The 20,844-nt window shown below is 38.8% G+C and overlaps 1 protein-coding gene across 10 annotated transcripts in view; it reads left to right on the top strand.

The window, feature by feature from the left end:
• Window positions 1-912: 912 nt before the first annotated feature.
• Window positions 913-20,844, top strand: part of CD44 (CD44 molecule (Indian blood group)) — a 58,921-nt gene continuing 38,989 nt past the window's right edge. For all 10 annotated transcript variants that reach the window (XM_037395120.1, XM_037395119.1, XM_037395118.1 and 7 more), the window contains exon 1: window positions 913-1,086. In XM_037395120.1, the coding sequence (XP_037251017.1) occupies window positions 1,023-1,086 (64 nt within the window). In that variant the 5' untranslated portion in view covers window positions 913-1,022. The remainder of the gene's footprint in view (window positions 1,087-20,844) is intronic.

Genomic DNA, 20,844 nt, shown 5'->3' with positions numbered 1-20,844 from the left:
GAAGAGAGGCCAGTGTATGAAGAAACCATGAGAAATCACTAAGGCACACAGCAGACATAGCTTTCGCTTATCTACAGAGGCTTTGAGGTTTTCACCAGGGATTTCATGTGGCATCTACAGTCACACAAAACCTGACACTGCAATGAACATAAGTCCCTCAGGAACTGAGACCTCATCTGAATGTCAAAGACTGTCGTATGTTCTTATCCTGTTTCTCTGCTTTGCAAATTTGGAATAGCAGGAATAATTCGTCCTGTACCTCATACCATTGACACAATAAAATAGCAGCCTTAGTCCTCAGTATCACTGCTGGCACTGGCATCGGTTACCACTGTTGTTGGAGCAGCCTGTGCGGAGAAGCCCAGGGCAGAATGGGCTGTGGGAGACTGAGCTGCCTTGACTTACCTTCTGTGCATGGTTACCCTCCAGGGACAAATAGAAGCATTTTAGACAGGTCCATTGCAGAGCAGGCATTTCATTTGCTTTAAATAGAACTGCAAAAAGAGAAAATGATGAGATGGGACAAAATAAGCAAAATATTTAGGGGAAACCTGTGGGCAGTTGTAGGTGTGTTGCTGGGGTTCAGAAAATCCAGTGCTTTATGATGAGATTTTAAAATGCAGGAGGGGAGGCTTATAACAAACAGTGCCTTTCTGCGCTAACTCATGCAAGATTGTACAAATTTTCCTGCAAGTGCAGTAAGTATAACTTTTAACTGTACTTGTGTAAGAAGAGGAGGTTTAGTGCCTCTTTAAAACTCGAGTGTGGCTGCTTAGTCAGTACTAGCTCCCCCCTTCCCCCCTCCTTCTTCCACTGCTGGGTAACTTTTGTTGCAATATGGGTGTGACTTTTGATGGAGCTCCCCCTCCCAGTTATGTCATTACTTCAGTTCCTTTGAATCTGAATAAAAAGTGCAGCAAACTTCAGACTCATTGACTGCAGGCTTAACGAGCGTCAGGGCTTTCCTTCTTTCCGCAGCTTGCAAGGATCTCTGGATTTTGCAAAACAGTTCCAAGAAAACAATGGCCAGCTTCTTATGGGCAACTTTTGGATTATGTTTACTGAAGCTTTGTCTAACAGAAACACGTAAGTTTTTTATGAATGAAAACACTTATGGTTGCTAATAGGTTTATGCTTCAGACACCAAGAACTCTTCTGCTAGAGAGCTAACAGCTTTCTTGCATCTATATAAAGTTTTATTATTTGGAAGAGTTATCAGAGATGGTTTAGAACTGTAACTTCAGCTGTGCTGGTCTGTACAATCACGGAAAGCTGTGTATTGCTTGTAAAGGGCAATTCCAGATCTATAAAAAGTGAATTGCAGATCATTAAAGTTAAGTTTAAACTAAGAACAGAAGTACATGAGGGAATTTAGAATAGCTCTGGTAAAGCTTGGTTCGACAATGTGACTGGTGTTACAGACTTAGTTTTCTCTCCCAGCTCCATTTCAGACAGTAGAGAAAAGGGGGGGTGGGGGGGTGGGGGGGTGAGTGGAACCCCCCCCCCAACATACAACCACTGCATTCTTGAACTTACATGGGCAGAACTAACAGATAAAACATACTGCATTTGGACATAGCCTGGCTGAATAGAAGCAAAACTGCAGTTATCTGTGGCTGAAATTTGGAGAGCTTTTATGCCAAGCATGCTTGTTTCTGACTTCTTAAGGTTTATTTGGGGCAGACTGGCAAGATTTTGGAACACAGAGGGTTAGATTTGACTGCAAAATTCAGTTGTTTATCAATTAATTTTTTGTGTCTTTGTTATCTGCTTGAAATATTTGTATTTTAAAATGAAACATTAATACAGAGAAAAAAAATGAAATTTCTATGTCCAAAATGAGAATATGCTTTTGAAATTTCACATGGTGCAGGCTCAACCATGCTTGAGGGAAATGGCCATGCTTTTAACAGACTCTCACTGTGACAACAACTGCCTTGAGGCATTTTGTGGCTAGGGATAACAATTATACTTCTACATTATTTTTCTACTCATTGGCTTCAAGAGACTAACAAAATACATTTTTCATGGCCATTGTCACCCAAGAGCTGTGTGTGTATGTATACTAAATACATATCTTATTTGTCTGAGCAATAGTGCATACTTCTGTAATGGCTGCAGCAGTGCTGGGCTGTGAATGGGTGTGTTGAAGTGAACAGTTCCCAGCGTATCTGTGGTAGCTGAGGCACCCTCATTGCTTTTCGTTCTAAAATTGTCTGTCCATTGTACCAAAATGCTCTTGCTAAAATCAGGTATATGGATAAAGCCCTCAGAGAAAGGGCAGAGGTACTGTAGGCAGATCAAGTATGTCTGACTTGGTCGAAGCCTGTATGCTGTATAAGTATTATAATTATTCAGTTACTGCCTGCTCAACTGATTTCTCCTTTTATGAGCTGCAGGAGCATCCTAAAGAAGCAGAGTCTGCACTGACTCTGAGAATAATACATTTTTACAGCGAGATGTAGCAGAAAACCCCCTCTTTGGTGTAGTTACAAAAAGTATGTCAAACTTCACGTATGCCCCACAGGGAAGTTTCTTTAGTGGCTTAGAGAGGTATTAGGCTATAGCTACAATATATTTTAATTGGTATGTGGTACATTCCAGCATGACTTTGTAGTCAGTAGTGACTTCAAAACAGCAGTTGATGGTGTGGTGTTTTGTTGTTTTTTTTTTAAACCAGTGACTTTACTGTGTATCACAGGGTAGTTGTCATCACTATTGGGAAAGACTTTGCTTGAAGACAAAATTCAGATCTACTCCTGAATAGGAATTTAAATTCTTTTAGTACAGAGTTTTGCGAAATTAGAAAGCACCTGCGATTACTGTTAATGTGGTTACTGAAGATGAGCTACTGAGAGCAGCTGAAAAACTTACTCATCCTGAGTTCTGTGCTGTTGTGCGTGTGCTGTCACTGACATGTGAGCAAGGTGCGTTCATGATATTGATGTGACTTTTGTTGTTTAAGGAGTCCAGATCAAGGAGGATATAGATGCTGTCATCTTGGTTAATGATGATTCTGGGAGAGGTTTTCCCCTGTGAGCATTATATATTTGTAAAAATATTTCTCTCAAAGTTTTCCTTGATTAATACAAAGTGAATCCTAGAATTTTGACACCCATACTGAAAGAAGCTGGAATAGAAGTAGTAGTAAAGATGAAATGAGAGAGGATGAGTCCACTAGTGAGAGGGAGGAGCTTAGCTATTAGCACTGGAGATATTGCCAGAGTCCCGGTACAAGGTAAAGCTCTGAGACAGGGCTACTTACTGTAGCTATCAGTCAGTCACAAAGGAAGGACCTGCCTGCCTCTTGACTTATATATCCATTATGTGAATTTGTAAATAACACAGATTGAAGAAGCTATTTGTGCTAGTTTATTTTCATTTAGTCCTTGCAGTGTGTATCTTGGCTATTTTCCCAAAGCTGAAAAGTAACGAGACTTTATTGAAGTTCACTTGAACTTCCATCATCATTTAACATGAAGGTTGCATACTTGCCCTTGAAATACTCTCACACAGAGAGCCAACAAACCATGGCAGAGGATTGTCTTGCAGTCTTGGAAAAATGTTTGTTGATTCTTTAGTTAAAGGTGTTCACCGCAATGTAGAACCATTACCTTGAAAACAGGAAGTCAGAGAAAGGCTTCATGAGGAAAGAGCATTATACAATTGAGGAATAACTTTTTAAACTAAATGTTTTAAAATCACTGGTAGCCGTAGCCAAGGTTAAACAAAATGTTCCCCCATACCTGGTGTGTAATTCTTTCCAGAACAGTTCCCATGACTTTTATTGGCCAGGATTTGAAGATGGTATTACTATTGAAGTTAGTCATCTAGCACCTAAACTTCCATGAGGTTCTGCTGTAGCAAGAACATCCCAGCAGGATGAGATGTCCTGAGATACTGATAGACAGGTATAAACAGCAGAGAGAATCATGAGCTCATTACTGCTAAAATATTTGTGGCAAATATGGGTTCACAAGAATTTCATTAAGGTGTTAAAAAATGCTTTCATTGAAGGACAATTGCCATTTCAAATGAAAGAACTTAAGGAAGAGAGCAAGATAATATAGTGAGTAAAACTGTAGATCTCAAAGGAAGTTTGATTGTATAGCAAAGAGCTTGGGGGATTGCAGGAAGCAACTAAAATTAGTTATATAGACATCATGAAGACTTGAGAAATTTAAGTTAGAGAAGAAACCTGAAATATATCCAGGCAAGAATCTAGTGTAAACCTCTGCAGACATATCCACTAATTTGGATGCCAACTGTCAGGAAAATGGGGAAAATAAATGAGGAATAAAAAAAGACAGATAGCAGCAGCAATCAAGTTAATGCATAATAGGAGCGGAACCTATAGATAAGTGAAAAGTTAAAAAAAGTAAAACCAGCATTGCTGACATGGCATAGGAAAAAGCTCTGGTGAGCTCTGTGGGATATGGGTTCATTAAAAAGCAAAGAGCAAACATGGCAAGATGGCGATGTTCTTGCCAGAGAAGAGATGGCATTCAGAGGGAGTGGCCAGACGGCATCAGTAATTAGGTTTGAAAATAGGTTGCAAGGCGCATTGTTTCCAAGGACAGATTAGATAAGGACAGACTAGATCAACATCTTTAAAGGACAGTTTGGGTGTTGGTGGTTATGCTACTGGGTAAGAGGATGGAGTAGAAGACCTCTGCTAGCTCTGTTTCTTCTTTGATAAAATAATAATTTTAGTTCTGAATGTAGTTGACTGGTAGTGGAATACATTATAGAGGAGCAATGAAAAAGTGATGTAGAGTTTCTCATATAAGGAGAGGATAAGTCAGTTCAAGAGCTTAGAAGTCTTTTGGAATTCCAGAGATACTGTAAGAATACTCCTCCATTGGCTTTTCTGGTCTTCTTGCCTCACATTTGTTCCCACAATAATGGATAAGTGTTTGAAAATATAGGCAAGATAGAAGACGATAACTCTTAACTTCATATGACATATATTCCATTATTTAGAAAAAAAAAAAAATTTTAAAGAGAACCCTATGTGAGAGAGCAAGGGAAGGTATTCTGCCAAACTCTTCCCTAAAATTGCTTTTTCCAGGACCAAGGTTGAATGCATATAGTCACCTGTGAACTGTAACTTCACAGAGTGGATAATCATGAGATAAACATGACCCACCGCAGTAATCTTGCCTACTTTGAAAACAATACAACATTGTACTGGAACTATTCATGATGTTCAGAACACATGATATTTTAGCATCAGCTGGTGACTGAAAACACGCTTTACCAAATCCAATTTTTCAGCACTAAATTGAATTCTTAGACTAGAGCAGTTCAAACTTTCAACTGAAGGCCAGCAAAGTGAGAGGAGCAAAAAAGAAGTTGGGTTTGTCACCAACACATCTCTGAAACATACATCATGGTTGCTACCAAGTAAAACCCACATCCACAGTCTGTTTTGTTCTTTGCCTTTACTCCCCTCTTTGTGATATATCTGGTGGTTTGGACTGGTCTCCATGGGTTATCAACAACTGTAGGCGTGAAGCCTGTTTGGCGTAGCTGCTGGTCAGACTAGACCAGAAATTCATCAGCTGTTAACATGTAGTTGTCTTTCACTCCCAGGGAGGTAATAATCATTTCAAAGCCATCAGACACTGTAATTATCAGTGACCATTATGGCTGCTGCTAATATTGGTGGCACAGAGGATTGTGTCAGTCTGGAATGTTTATCAGTTTGCTCCCTTCCAAATCACAGGCTTCCCTACGGTGGCATCAGCAGTTATCTCAGTAGCAGCTGGCGGTGATTTTCCTCCCTTGCCGCGGCTGCCGGAGCTGACCCCACCCAAGGGACAACCGAGCAGCTCCTCATATGAATGAGTTTGCAGGCAGTGAAATGGCAACTGAGAGAAAGAGGGGTTTTCTCTGGAGAATCAGTCAGACTGAAAGTTTAGCTAATTGTGATTTAAAATTCAAACCTTTGTGACTGTTTCCTGCCTAACAAAACCTGCAGTCATTTTTGGAGTCTGTGCCTACAATTAAGAACATAATTGAACTCTCTTTTGTATGCACTAACTTTGGGACTTTCCAGTTCCTCTACATGACAACACTGGCTGTGCTAGATAATGCAGCAATCTTATTTCAGTACGATAACTTTGAACCTTCACATTGTGAAACAGCAAAAAAAGAAGACAGAAAGGAGCTGAAGAATAAACTATGATTTTAGCAATTAGTAACGTGGAAGCTCAAGCAAACATGACAAATCAAATTAAAAATCACAGAGAAGACCTGAATCTTACATCTGCAGTTTGAAAAAATACATTGCTTCATTTTTTTCGTTCCTTCTCTTGATGACTGAGCTCAGCGCAGTAGCTGGAAGCATTAAGACTGTGTTGTATCTTTGCAAAAAAAAAAAAAAAAGAAAAAAGGAAAAAAATCAGACATGCAGCAGCTGTGGTAAAACTTCCGTCTCTGTTTCTGTTAACAAAACTGTTCCAAAAGCAATGTGAGATGGTTATAAAAGAGGTTGCCAGGGTACAGGCTGACAGCTGCCTAGGAAAATGGCATTAGCCAGCAATCATCAACTACACAGTTAATGTCTGATTTATTAAATACCTGCTTTCGTAAATAAGAAGCTACCCTTGACAGAATGTAAAATAGTAAAAAAAATCTGATGTGACATAGCTTTTGTGGATTATATATGTCTCATGGTGGCAGCATGTTAGCAAAACAGGTTCTCAGAAGTATATTTCCCTAGGGGGCTTTTTTATTGTTATTTTTGTTAATAGATAGGTGTCTGTAAAGAAGCAGGGTGTGGTATGTGTGGGTAGATGTAATGAAGAGTTTCTTGCAGCATTCCCATACAGAAGTGAAAGGTTAACTGGAGCTCAGCATATGGGTTTTGGTCACACAGGACCCTCTGGGCAGATGTGAGAGACCTCTGTCGAGGCAGAAAGCAAGCTGGTATCCAAATTGGGGTCTAGAAGTCAAGCACCAGCCTTGAATTGGCAGCTTCTCTGAGGGAACGTGTCTCACCACCAGGAGCACTTATCAGCAAGGGCTTGGTATCACACTTGCCGGAGCAGCATGAGCGCCACTGTTCTCAGAGAGTAGGCAGAGCCCACATGCCCACTCAATACAGACTAAGCAAGCTGGCAGCCGCTCCTTCCACAGCATGTAAATGCAGTAGTTCAACAGCACCATGCAGGTGTTTGTGATGGCAGTGGTTAGTCCTTTACCTACTCTTTACCATCAGCCATGCACATCTTATCTACAAGGTGGAGTATCCCTACTGCAGAATGAGACTAAGGCAGTAAAAAGTACATCGCTGCTAGGGGCAGCCAGGCCTTCCCAACTCCATTACGGTGCTCTAGCTGAAGCTTCTGCACCAGGAATATGGAATAGTTAACTGGGCAGGTTCAAGGGAAAGTAGTATTTGCCAGTTATAAAGAAACATGATTCATTAATAATGAAGACGCTGAGGGTGAAGCCTGAACTTACCTTAGTGTTTCACTTTTACTCACTTCCCTGTTATTCCTCCTCCTGCTTGATTAGGTGTCCTCCATTAATTTGCATGTCCTTTCCCTTTTCTGTCATTCACTCTGGCATGCAAGTGTAGAAAAAAAGCCTTTTTTACTAATGAGTCTTCATAGTTATAAATGCAGGTTTTTGTTCTCTGTTTCTCTATATTTCTTATGCATAAATTCAACGCATAGGAACATCTACAACATGGAAGTGAAATAATATGTGTTCTCTTCAAATCAATTTCTCCAGTAGCAGTGCTATAAAAATCAGTTAAATCTTATCTTTGTTGCTCTGACAGTTTATCCTGTTTACTTTTGTGTATGTTATCTGTACACACACTGAAGGCTGGCAGCTATTTTCAGTTTAGTGGCACTTGGTTCCTGTTAGACAAGTATGGTTTTCTTAAAACTAAGTATAGTTTTCTTAAAAAGTTCTTATTCAAGATTTATCTTTTTATGATTAGGGGTGTTGGAAGCTGTTTGGTAAATGAGAACTGACTTAAGTCTTTTGTCCTACTGTCAAACTTAACACTTCTTTTGGCTCAAGATCTTTAAAAGTTATTTAATAATTAACTGAAGAAATATGTCTTAAATTTAGTCAAGTTTCTCTCCTGTTTGAAGCAATACTTTTTGGTGAGAACTATCAGCTATCTCCTTGAGAACTGGTAGGTATTTGTATGTAAAGGCTTGATACTCTGGGAAAGATGAGTGCCAGTAGGCATAAAATGACCCAGCAAGTCAGAGACGGCAAGAATAGACCCACTGTCTCTAACCCGAAGGTGGGCCACCTGCTCACAATGCCAGAAAACCATGTGGCCAGAATGTTACAAGTCCAGAGGAGTTTGAGTGCCACTGTGCAGCAACTATGTGCATCCGGGTGGTACCCAGATATATCTTTTAAATGTCCACCTCTTCTTTTAAACAACTTTTTCTGTTTCTCACACCTTTTTACTGTTGTCCCCACTAATCCATCTCTGTCTCTCTGGGACATCTGGCTGAAGCAGTCTCATAGATCTGATAGACTCATGTAAGCATGATAGAAGGTTATATCCGTTCGATCCATTTGAAAATTCTGTTCAGCAGCTTAGTCATTCTCAGGCAAAAGGAAACATAGAGACCAAGTTCTTCTTACAAGAGATAGGCCTTAGAGAAGACTCAAATGACAAGAAAATTCTCTCATTCATATATTTTACGATTTTCTTTTGGTTTTGTCCTTCTGTGCTGTCAAGTCTCACTTACTGTCATTGTGTTCAACATAAGGCTAATAGGGCAGGAACATCCTGTGACTTCACATCAGTAGTAACAAAATGCTACTCTTACATTGCACTAGCTAGAGTGCCTTTCTTTTCTGGGAGGAGCAAAAACTCTTGTAGCACAGGAAATAAAAATACTTTTTTTGAAATCTCATATTGAGCTCTAAACTCTTAGACTCCTCTTTTCTAGAATGTAACAAAGTAATTTTATAGCCTACAGATAATAGATGTTTGGTGGTTCCAGTTCATCACTGAATGGGCACAGCTACGATTTTAGGCAGGCAGCTATCATCCACAGTTCTTGTATTAAAAGCAGTAACAGGCAGAAGTTGCAAGCGTGTGAGACACCTTCCCATGGTGACTGCTTAGAGCGAAGTTTCTTTCCTGCTTTTGTGGCTTGCCTCAGAAAACCCTGGATCTGTTTGCTCACTGTTGTGGTGTAAAATGTTGCAGAGCTCTTCTCAGAGTGTGTATGATGAAAGACTTTTTTGTCTCCTGACATTTCCATTAGATCAGTCCTATTCATTCATTTTCTCGTGGCTGTATTTCCTGGCTGCTTGTTGGGCGGGAAAAGATCACAGTAGTTTTATTCTATTTTCTCAACATGTCCTTGACCTGCCAAGTCTCACACATTATCTGGTAGTGATATAGTTCGTGTTCACACTGGACAGAGAACAACATTAACTGGCTTTTAAAACAGTGAAGCAGAGGCAATCTTAGAGCATTGTGGAAGGGTAAAGACCACTACAGTTACTCAGTTTTTTTCAGAGCATGTCTAGGCATAAGTGCTAGGCAGCATTTTCTTTCTCTGTGGGTTCATGTGGATTAGACAAAAGAGAAAACCCTAATTTATTAAGACAAATGACTGAATCCAAATTTGTTTTCTGTTAATACTTTGCTAAGAGTATATTTTTATCCAAGTAGTGTGTGTAACAAGTGGTTTCTATTTCTTTCTGGAGTTGGAACATTTTTTTCTTCTTCTTTTGTATTTTCTAACAGCTTCACTATTTATATAAAGCCAGTGGGGGCCAGCCCTATTGTATATTAGTATACATAGTATATTACATACAGAACAATGCAAGACCGTAAAATGTTGCAATAGTGCCCTTAAAGATCAGTGGAATTTCTACCCAACATTTTCCACTTGCAAATGAATTAACTCCTTAATTCATTTCCTTTGACAAGCAAAGGAGGAAAAGTTCAAAAACTCTCTCTACCTGACTAGGTTACCATTCAAAATAAAATACAGGCAATGTTATTTGCTTCAACTGCTTCTATGTTGTCACAATCCCATTTAAAAAACAAAGTAGCATAGCTACAGCATTGAAAGTCATGCATCCAGCAAGGGTTATATCCACTAATAATCGACAAGAGTGTTTGTTGATAACATCTACTTGATGATACACATCTACATCTTCAAAGCTCAAGGTGCTCATTAGTAACAAGACGAAATGTTTTCTCCCCAATATATCCTACAGCATCTTAAACATTTGAACATTTCAACATCGACATATGTCTGAGATGTATTCCTTCCACTTGTCATCGGCTGGATTCTTCCAAGTACTGTAGAAGAAGAGCTTGAGTTCTTGAAAAAGATTTAACGTCTTATGCTTTCTCAAACTATCACTTCAGAAACAGGTTGTCTCTCTAATGAAACTTTGTCCTGTATAATATTTCTTTTTCTTGTGTTACGTGGAGTTGACATAAATATTACATTTTGTCTAGAGGGGTTTACTATCTTATCTGGTGTGTGTTTCATCAACACATTCAGCACATTTGGAATCAGGCTGAATGTGTTTAAACTATTGTAGAACCTAAAATTTCAGCTCTGGATATACTGTTATTTAACAGAGTAAAGATCATCCAAGAGAGTAAGAAAGAAGTGATCTGACAAACACACTGACAGAAGATAACAACAACTTGGGGTTTTTGTAGCTCTTTGGAAGTCAGTGATTTTGTCCCCACCTCAAAATAAGTCACCCCAGCAATGTAGCTGTAAATAGCACATTTTTCTCCTAAGTCCCAGCCACTGTGCCATCAGCAAGATTAGTGCCTCTTTCACTTGAATTTCAGAAAGCAGCTATTTCAGAAATTCAGAAAGGGATATTTCAGCTGAGGCAAGCATTATTATTAGTAGTAAGAAAAAAGCCCTTGTACAAACATTCTTCTGCTGGTACAGAAGTGAACATAAGTACAGAGGACCAGAGCATTCTCTGGGAAGCTTTTATCTTAGAAACAGGAAACTCTTCAGTTACTAACTGGTAATCCAACATAGATCCTGGCTATAAAACCTTGCTTCAGCTGGACTATCCACATCAGAAAATACTGTTTATGAGTAAGAGCTAAGTATTTTCCTAATTTTTGAAGCATCCTTACAAACCATTGTTTGCAGACCTGCACTGAATTTAGTAACGGAATCGGTCAAATACTTATCTGACTTTATTGCTCATACCCATAGTACTCAGGCCATGTCACTTTATCAACACCAGTCAGAATTATATTACTGTTGACTCACAGCAATTGCAAGGCAACAGTTTGCAACATTTTAGCACCTTTTTCCCACCCTCAACATGATACAAATATATCTACAATAATGGTCATAGCAACATGTTCAAGTCCTAATATAAGTCTGCCTTTTGCTTTTTAGCTTACTGGTTTGGTATCCTGAATTGGCTGCTGTATTGGGAGATATCCTGATATCTCCCATCCTTCCAGAGCAAATAGTTTTAAGAGTCAGCTGAATTAGCAGTGTTTCAGGAATTGGTATAGTAAGGTGTGTCTAAGACGTGCTTTCAAACTGTTCAAGAAAGACAAATGGAATCTATACGCAACGACTGGTAGCAGATCATCTGGAAAAGTGGTTCCATGCTGCGTCAGCTACTTCTGCGGTTCCTAAGAGAGATCTCTGCTTTGTTTAAAGAACTTTCCACTTTTATTTCTTGCAAGTATGTGATGAGACCTTCTTACTTCTAATTCCAGAACGCTATACTGACTTGCTTTCCTTTCCAGCTCTGATACCAGCTTACTGGTCTCAAGCTATCTTTCCTGTATATAGCTCACTGTTAATATTCATTGTCATGTGGTAGTAATGGGTCACACAAGATCAGTTTCTTTGTCTTAGTTTACCTGACAACTCAATGAATTTTTTGTAGTATCTGAATTCACAGAATATTGAGGCCACACTGCCAATGCCTCTTTCCCATTCTTCCCACGTGCAAATGCATCTTCCCTGCCTCTTACGGATTGTTAAGTTTAAATAAACTTTTTTTTTTAAAAAAAAGGAAAGATATATTAAACTCAAGGCATATCATTATTCTCACCACATTTCTGATAGCAACAGCATTGTGTTCATACTAATGTTAACTATGATCTCCAGTTATTAAACATACCTTTTTACTAAACCAGTTATAAAAGGTTCAAAACTAAGACTGTAAGAATTATTAAAGAAGCCTAACTGAACATCTAACTTGAGATACTAATAACTTGCATACATCTTAGAAAAGTTTCTTGCTAGTCATTACTTTCAGTATAAATCTCAAGATTCTTAAAACTGTAGTATATGGATGGATGGAGTAACACAGAGTCCAGAAAATGGAAATATTTTCCCACCAAAAATTCAAGTGGGAGCTGCCTGCTGGCCCAGGCATTCTGGTTACTGGCTATGGGATCCTTGCCCTTATGAGTATCAGCAAAAAAACAAAGGGAGTAGTGGATGTGACAGTGTTCTCTTCCATTGTCAGAAGCTTGCACTGATTTAAGGTGGGGTAAGACCTTTCCCATTGATTTCTATAGATTCTAAATGAGATTTGCTTAAGTAGATTGTGTTAAGCATTACACACTTTTTACAAAGTGATAATTTCCAAAGGTAGGTTTTGTTTGAACCATACTTACTTCAGATCCCAAGCCAAGTCTTTCTGCCAATGAAAATACTGTTTGGATTTTTTTTTCTCTGTCTGTCCTAATATTTCCAGAGCAAAATTTCAAGGTCTTCAGGAAGTAAAAATGAAGTGTATTTCACAAGTTTTACTTTTTTCAGTAGGGTGCAGTATGCCTCCAATGCTCCTGAGAGCACCATGGTTGCCATCCCTCCATTGAAAATGTACTTATGACTGGGTACTTCTTGGGTTTTTATGGAGAGAAACACATTGAGGTCAACCCATTCTCCATCTCTGAAACTGCAGTAGCTTGTACATACAGCTGGATAAGCAACTTTCATTTTCATTACTGCCTGTGAATTAAGTTCTTCAGACTTCTTCCATGATCTCTTCTTCAGAGAATGCTTTCTTCCAAGACTGTTTCTTTACTTTTTCTTTTGTACCCAGTATTTCTGATCTCTTTGAAACACACCATTTGTAAGGTCTTGTGGGTAACAAGGACCAGACAGCACTGCTAGCAGAGGTTACTCAAAATCCCATTGTGGAAAGAAAATGGTATTTCAGTGTAACATCACAAAGCAGTCAGCTTTTGCTAACCATTGATTCTAACAAGTAAATTTCTTCAGGTTTTGGTTTTGATTTGATTATCATTCATCCAGTGATTTGTTAAGACTTAGAACTTTTCCATACTCTTGAGACCTCCAGAAGGCAGATGATATTATGCTTTATTCTGCTTTATTGTGAAAATCACAAATATTCAAAAGTAGTGTATTATCCATCTTTAAAACTGCAAAATTACATGCAAAGGTTACAGTTACATTCTTAATATGAGAAATCTGGATTTAGTATGAATCATTAAATCATGCATTACATTGGAGGTTTCACTTCCCCAGTTTCATTTCTAGCAGGCCAAATTCAACAGATTATCAGACAGTATTTTAATCAATATGCAATTACCAACTATGATCCCTGGTTTAAGTCTTTAATGTTGTACTACTTTGTACTCTTTGTAAGGTATCTTCTTGTAAATCTACACAAGAAACTTCTACAAAAGGTTGGGTTTCATCTTAATTTTCCAAGGCATTTGAAAAAAATGGAGAGGGAAAAGAAACTGGGAATGAGTTCATGTGCATTGTGGGGATGTTGAGTTTGGAATAACTACTAATATGTCTCCTATTTGGGCAGTCCTCTTCTGCCATTGTTTGTTACTAGGAAGTTGGCATGGGTCTTTTGTCTTTTGACATGTCTTACATTGTGAGGCATATCCTAAGCAGCTGCCTTCTTTTTAGTGTGACTGCCAGACTAATGTTACCTTCATTTTAACTCGCTGGCTTTCAGAGCTTTAAAAAAGATTCTTGGGGTTCCCTTCTCTGTTGTTTTCTTGCAAAGTGGACTTGTTAAAATCAATAGATGTTCTACTTCTTATTCAGCATCTTCTTTTCTCTTTTTCAGTTTTGGTCATTGTTTGCTTTTCCATAATGAACTTACTGCACAAATGAGTTTAAAATTTGAGAATCCTTATTAGTGGTTTTCCTGATAACTCAGAGGAGCAGAGGAAATATAAAAAACCATAGTTTTAGAACTTTAGAAGTTTAGAAATTGTTTATAAAAAAAAAATAATGCAATATCATGTGAAAAATAGTTTCAAATCACAGCTGGTATTATTATTGAGTAACAGCGCAAATCATTAAAATTCAAAATCTGTCATTCAATTGGACTTGTTAACTGTCGGTCTGATTTTGCAGTAATTTCTTATCTAAATAACCACAGACCTTAAAACAGACTTCTTGTGACTTGTCAGATCTTAGATGGAGGCTGAATGTAAAAGCTGTAAGAACACCATAAAATAATAATGTAATGGTTCTTTGCTCTTACAGCATTCTTTATCAGTAAATCTAGAATTGCTTTATTAAGGAGGTTAGTTGCAAACTGAGGCAAAGAGAAATGAATTGACTTATCCAGGTTATATCAGTGGGTAAATGACAGAGCAGGGAATAGGCATAAGGCCCTTCGACCTCCAGGCTGGAGGTATGTCTGCTGAGAAACACTGTCTCACCTGCTTTTATCCCAAATGACTAAATGGTTTGATTTCAGTCAAACAATGAAAGTCAGACTCCAACTATTATTCACCAGCTTTGTTTCATGTATGTTTCTTCACCTGCACTGCATGGAACTGATCCCAACTGATTTGCTTCACAGTCCCTGTTACTCAGCCTTTGGGGTTAGACTACTCATTGTACAGCCTGAAGCTTTCCTAGTATTGACAATGATGATTATGTTTTCATCATCTTGAGTAGGGCATATCTGATAACTGTCTAATTCCAGGACTATGATTTCACTGCCTGCAATTTTTCCACTGAGGTGCTGCACAGCTGTACCATGTTCTAGTGGAGTCTGAAAACTTTCAACTCACTATTGTGTGAAACTACTACAAAAAGAATAATATTAATGTCAACAGCAAGGACATTTATCGTAAGTGATGACTGTATAGGCTCACTCAGGATGTTTACCAGAGCAACGGTTGCCAAGCAGATAAAGTATGTTTGGAAGATGCATTAGCAGACTTTTTTCTTCCCTCAGCAGCTGCTGAGGAATGAAACATATTTCTTGTACTTACTTGCATTGTGAGTGACTCTGTGAATGCTTGATTCATGAATAGTGCCACCCCCACTCCCACTTTTCTAAATCAGTAGCCAGGAAAGCTATCAGATTGAGACACTGAAGACTTTTGCCCATCTGTAAAAGGAACAGAGACAATGACTTTGGTGGCCAGCGGGCAGATTCGTTAAGAACAGTTTAGAAGGAAGTCAACTGCCTGAGCGGGGTCCCACATCCTGTTTCCAGTGTGTACTTGCTGAAGTAACACAGCAATGTAAGGAGTACTTGTTAACATCTGGTGGAGAAAGGAGATCCTCCTGCTGCAGTGTATCTCTCTCTGGCCACTGTGTTTATCCCCAGCCACATCTCTCCTTTTCATTTCACAGATCCACCTGAGCCCACTTGGATCACAGGGTTAACATGGCTACGTCATGACTTTTTATGCAGTTAACAGCATACAGGAGAGTGAAGAAGCTACTATCTTATTTGCCTTTTCAGCCCAAATTACTAGGTACCCAAATATAACTGGGTAGTAGGAATAGCTTTGGCAACACTTCAAAGAAAGGTCTGATTTTATACCTTTGAATCTGTAGAGAGGCATCTTCACTTTCTTGTCACCACACCCAACTACTAAGAATATGTTGCCTCTATTTATAGCAGGCACTCCTTACAACATGCAGGTAAATTCCTTTTGAAGTGTTTTCCTGGACTTTTTTGTCTTTAAAAAGCCAGGTGTGCAGATTCCCTACCCGCCCACCCCCACCCCGAGTATCAGCAATATATTAGGGATATAATTATGGGTTGTTTTCTCTCCCATGCAAATTTTCAAGACTTACAACACTTTCCTATGCCAAACTGACACGAATATACGAGATTTTAAAAACCTCTATGGGGAAATTTTGGCCTGCGTTCCTTAAAGCATCTACTTGTATTGCAACCAGGTAAAGGTTCAAACTTAACTTTCTTAAATTGTTTTATTCTGTTTTGTGCAAACTAATTAATTAAGTTTCAAAATGAAAGGCAGTTTCAAACTGAGAAACAAACCCCTTGTTTTGCTTTATTTAAGTATCCACAAGGGATGCTTCAAGAATTGAAAACATGGTTTACTGCCACTAAATCTGGAAATGTATTTCCTATAAATCATTTTAAGTTTCACAACCTGTGAATACCCCTGAGAAGGTATTTCATCTGACAATTTCCAAGAACCTGTAAAGACTTACTTTCATTGTCACTATTTGGAAAAGCCTTGCTTATGGTGTAGGCAGCTTATTTCCAGGTTTTTTACTCTACTTTCTGTAGAGAATGGTGGCTGGCAGATCAAGAATATCATAACTGGGAGAACAGAAAAACATCACCCAGCCACGCTAAATGGCTGTGCATGTTGCTTGATCCTTGGTGGTTTTGTGTTGTGACAGTAAAGGACTGCAGCCTCATAGACACATGCTTGCTTGACTCACATGGATCCTGGAGAATCTGACTTCTAAATTTGATCAGTGTGTAGTCATCCCAGTTTAGCCTCTGATTTTCCCAGCACAATTTTCCTTTCCCCATCAAGCCCTGAGGGATTCAGGTATAGGTGTGTTTTAATGATGTCGACACGTGTCTATTGGTGACTGCAGCTGGGATTAATGAATCATTTTACATAACCTAACAAACAGCTATCCAGTGATTTTCATCACTACTGACCTGGGCTTCAGTCCAATTTCTGACATAAAGGTGGAAGCCTCTGTATCCAATTACAGTTGTCTGGGCTGCGAATTGCCTTAGTGAACGGTTTTACTAATAGCCTCTGAAGAAATGATGGAATACTCAGTAAATAATACCATCCAGGCCCATGTGTATTGTAGTGTATTATTAGGTAATCACTGGATGATATCTTTGTACATTCAATTCTCCCGGATGTCAAAATGGTGGTAATCGAGATCTCTTAGTTGACAAAATGTCTTGGGTCTTGAAATGTTTCGTGAATCCATCCCATACAAAGTTTTGTATTCAGAGGGCAATTCATCTGGTCAGGAGTAAAATAGACATTCTTACTTAGCCATGAAGTTGTTTTCCTGAGAAACATTTTTTTTTAAAAAAAAAAAAAGATCAGCTGGAGATAGGTCTGAACTGAGAGCCAAGATCTGAACTGTCCAGACCTCAGATCTTAGGATTTATATGACCCCGTTTCTAGGTTTGCCTGGAGAGGAACCATAGTTACTAGGAGTCTCTTTTAAACAGATGTTAATCGGTTTCAAATATGCCACTTTTCTCTACTTCATTACTAGCATGCATTAAAGCAGGTGCTAATATTAAAAATGTAGATATCAGTGCTAAGCTAACAGTTGTTCCCGTTCAGAAGTGTCGCTACAAGATTAAATAATCTGAGATTATTACCCAAGTATATCTCCCTAGAGCTTGAAATCTAATAAATTTAGAACAACATTATTACAATAAATATAAGAACTATATTCTGTTAAAGCAAACAGAGAAGAAAACCATCTGCACTGTCAAACCCCTAGTTCTGTTGCTGTTTCCAGCTCAAATTTATCACATCCTGGTGACCTATCAATCATCTCAAACCACAAACAGAAAAGGAAAATCCCCTTGAGAACAGTACATGAACATTTCCTGGTTGCCATGCAATGCAGACTGTGGTTTTACCAAGAAGTCTGTTAACAACCTTGTGTCTTAAGTATTCTTCTACTTGTTTTTGTTTAAGAGGGGAAGGTTGTTTGCAAATCTTCCACTTCATTTGTTTTGATGTCTCTTTGCAGTTGATAAAATAACTTTTTTTTTTGTTTTTTTTAATATAAGGCAGTATCCACCTCGAGAGTGAAACCTCCAGGTATTGTCTTGAAAACAATGAAAAGCAGGGAGCAGTGCATGAAACATCCATGCAGTGGATCAAAAATCTTTATGAAAAATCCACTCCAATGGGAAAAGTTAGCATGAGTCAGTGTTACTCATTGTACATAAGGGTTGAAGAATCAGGGTGGAAATGGGGATTGCAACCGTCTTCTTACTGTGACAGCTTCTAACAAGCTTCTAGTATTAAAATCAGGGTGTAACTCATACTTCCATGAAAGGACAATGCTCTTTAGTCTGTCTCATCCAATGCTGTTACACCAGCGGGCTCTAGCTAGAAAGTTGTCTGTGGAACTGCAGTTAGTGATTTTGGCTGAAAAGGATTAATTGACCCTGGTTTAGATATGTGAATGGCAATAGCAGAGAAGGGCTTGCATGCAGCTGCTTGAAACAGCACCAGAAATCCCAGGTAAGAAAGAAAGAAATGGCCTGTGTGAAAGTTAATGTTCTCCAGGCTCATAAAACTCAGTGCAGGCTTAGGGGCATTCCATGGCTTTGGGTTGAGTCACCCAAGTCTCATGGTCTGGACGAGATTAATGATGATGACAATGCAGACATACTTTCTGCCTTTTTAAAGAGCTATTATGAAACAATTTTGTCTTTCAGCTGTAGCAAGTCATGTGGATATCAGGAAAAGATCATGGCCTGTCAGCTCCCAAAGCCCGCCAGCTATAAGTGGGGGCAGAAGGGAAGGTTTGGGTAATGTTTGTGATTCCGCTGTGAGTCCACTCTGAATCAGCTCCTTTGAAACTTCAAAAAGGTTGAAGGGTTAAGTAACAGTTTGGCACACAGTATGATTTTTGCATTGCCTTGTCTCTTGAAACAAAGAAAAAAAGCCATCTTTTGCATAACTGTGTTAAAGCCAGCTAAGTAACATCAACATAAAAGAAATGTATTTGACCTTCCTGCGCTATGGGAAAAGGTGGAATATGTGTTTAGATTTGGATTTAGCAATCATGTTTCTTTCTTAACTCAAAATTAGTCTATAAGCCTCAGCATGGAAAAAAATAATTTAAGGTGTTAATTCAGTTTAGACCCTGTCTTTTATTTTCTGTAAGTTTTGTATTGATACAACTAGAAATATTTTCATCAATTCAATTAATAGTCCCCATTGTCTGGATGTTAAAATATGAGAAGACAAAGTAAAAAATCTGGGTTGCCAGGTCCAGGCAGTACATTCTACATCTGTATGCTGCTGGTTTTAAAACATGGTATTTGCTGTCTTCACAGAGGAGATGCTGGGTTCATGCAATTTACTTAGACTATACAATTTCATGTGAGTTTTAGGTACTGCTGTAGTCCTTTTTCCACACTCTCTGCTTCATGACCAGAGTATCTATACTACAGCAATGTTATAAACATTTTTAATAGTAGGTGTAGAAGATATCATTAAGATAAAAACAAACCATGCTGTCTCAACATTACTTTAGGGCAAAGTGCCAACTAATTGGATGGCCTCAAAACTAGTTTTGGGAACTGAATTGCCACATTTTTGCCCAGAGTTTCCTGGACATTCATGTGATCTCCCACACTGCACGAGTGAGGCTTCTTGGGAGCTTTGACCCTTCTGTGTGTGTGTGCAGTGCAGTTGGTCAGCACATGTGCTGTAAGCCTGGTACTTCCCACAAGTGTCCTGCTGTACAGTACGTAATGCTGTAGAGACAGGCTGAGCATTTCCATGGAAAACGTACATGCATTGTAAATGTAGCCCACAAGTAGTTCCATTAAGCCTATTTGTCTAAATAAACCTATTTATTTTCAAGAGTTGGAGTTTAAGGGATTGGCTGCCTAGTAAGTGGGATTTTAACTACAGCTGGATCTCTGAGTGGTAGTGGAGCATATATTGTAGTGTTTTAAAGTGATGAATGGGCTGAGGTTTGATGACAGCTTAATCGAATTCACTCTAACCAAAAGTGAACTACATTTAATATTTCAATGAATCCAGATTGAGCTGCAAAATTCAAATGCAACCAAAGCAAACTGATGTGGTATCTGCTTTTATCACAAAAGTTCTTCAGAAATCAGCCTAAAGATATTGGAAGAGATGTTGATGTTCCAAACAAATCTAGTTCCAAAATCACTGAGCTTGTTACTTTTAAGTAATCAAATAGATCTTTGTGATCTGATCCCCAAATTTAATATTAATTCTTGGGCTTCACAGGGTATGTTTAATTATTAACAAATTTAGGCCTTCCTTGTTCTACAAGAGAGAATCAAGAAGGGAAAACTAAAGAGAAAGTTTTTTCCGTCTAGGTCATTTATGTTTTATACAGCTACTGACCGGACAACTTCCCAAATGATGTCAGGCTTTGAATATGGAACATTTGGAGCCAAAGTAGAAGCCACTTGTGGCAGCTGTAAGAGTAGCTCCATCCTATACCAGTAGCCGTGGGCCACATCCTTCTGCGCAGAGTAGCTATTTGTTGTGTTGTTATGAAAACTTCTATTTTGATCTGCAACTTGAACATCTGTTGACAGTATTTGTGACACCATGTACACGTGGCGATGGCTTTTGAGTATGCTGTTCAGGGAGGGGTGTGGCTGCAGAAGGTCTCTAGTCCATCAGATAGCCCCAGGACCAGTGCTGTGCCCATCTGTGCCAGGCACTTGTGGAAGTACTGTGACTATTTCAGAATCATGTGTAGGAACTTGTTGAGACTATCATTCTGTGTTAGTCCAGTAGCTTCTCCTCAGACTGTGCAACTCAGCCCTGTTGCAAGACGTTAAGTCCTCCAGGAAAGAAAAATGCATTTGTTAGTGTCCTTTTCCACATAG

This window comes from Falco rusticolus, chromosome 7 (genome assembly GCF_015220075.1).
Source record: "Falco rusticolus isolate bFalRus1 chromosome 7, bFalRus1.pri, whole genome shotgun sequence".
NCBI classification, from domain to species: domain Eukaryota; kingdom Metazoa; phylum Chordata; class Aves; order Falconiformes; family Falconidae; genus Falco; species Falco rusticolus.
Note: the sequence above shows the minus strand (reverse complement) of the source record. Positions and strands in the feature narration are given on the sequence as shown.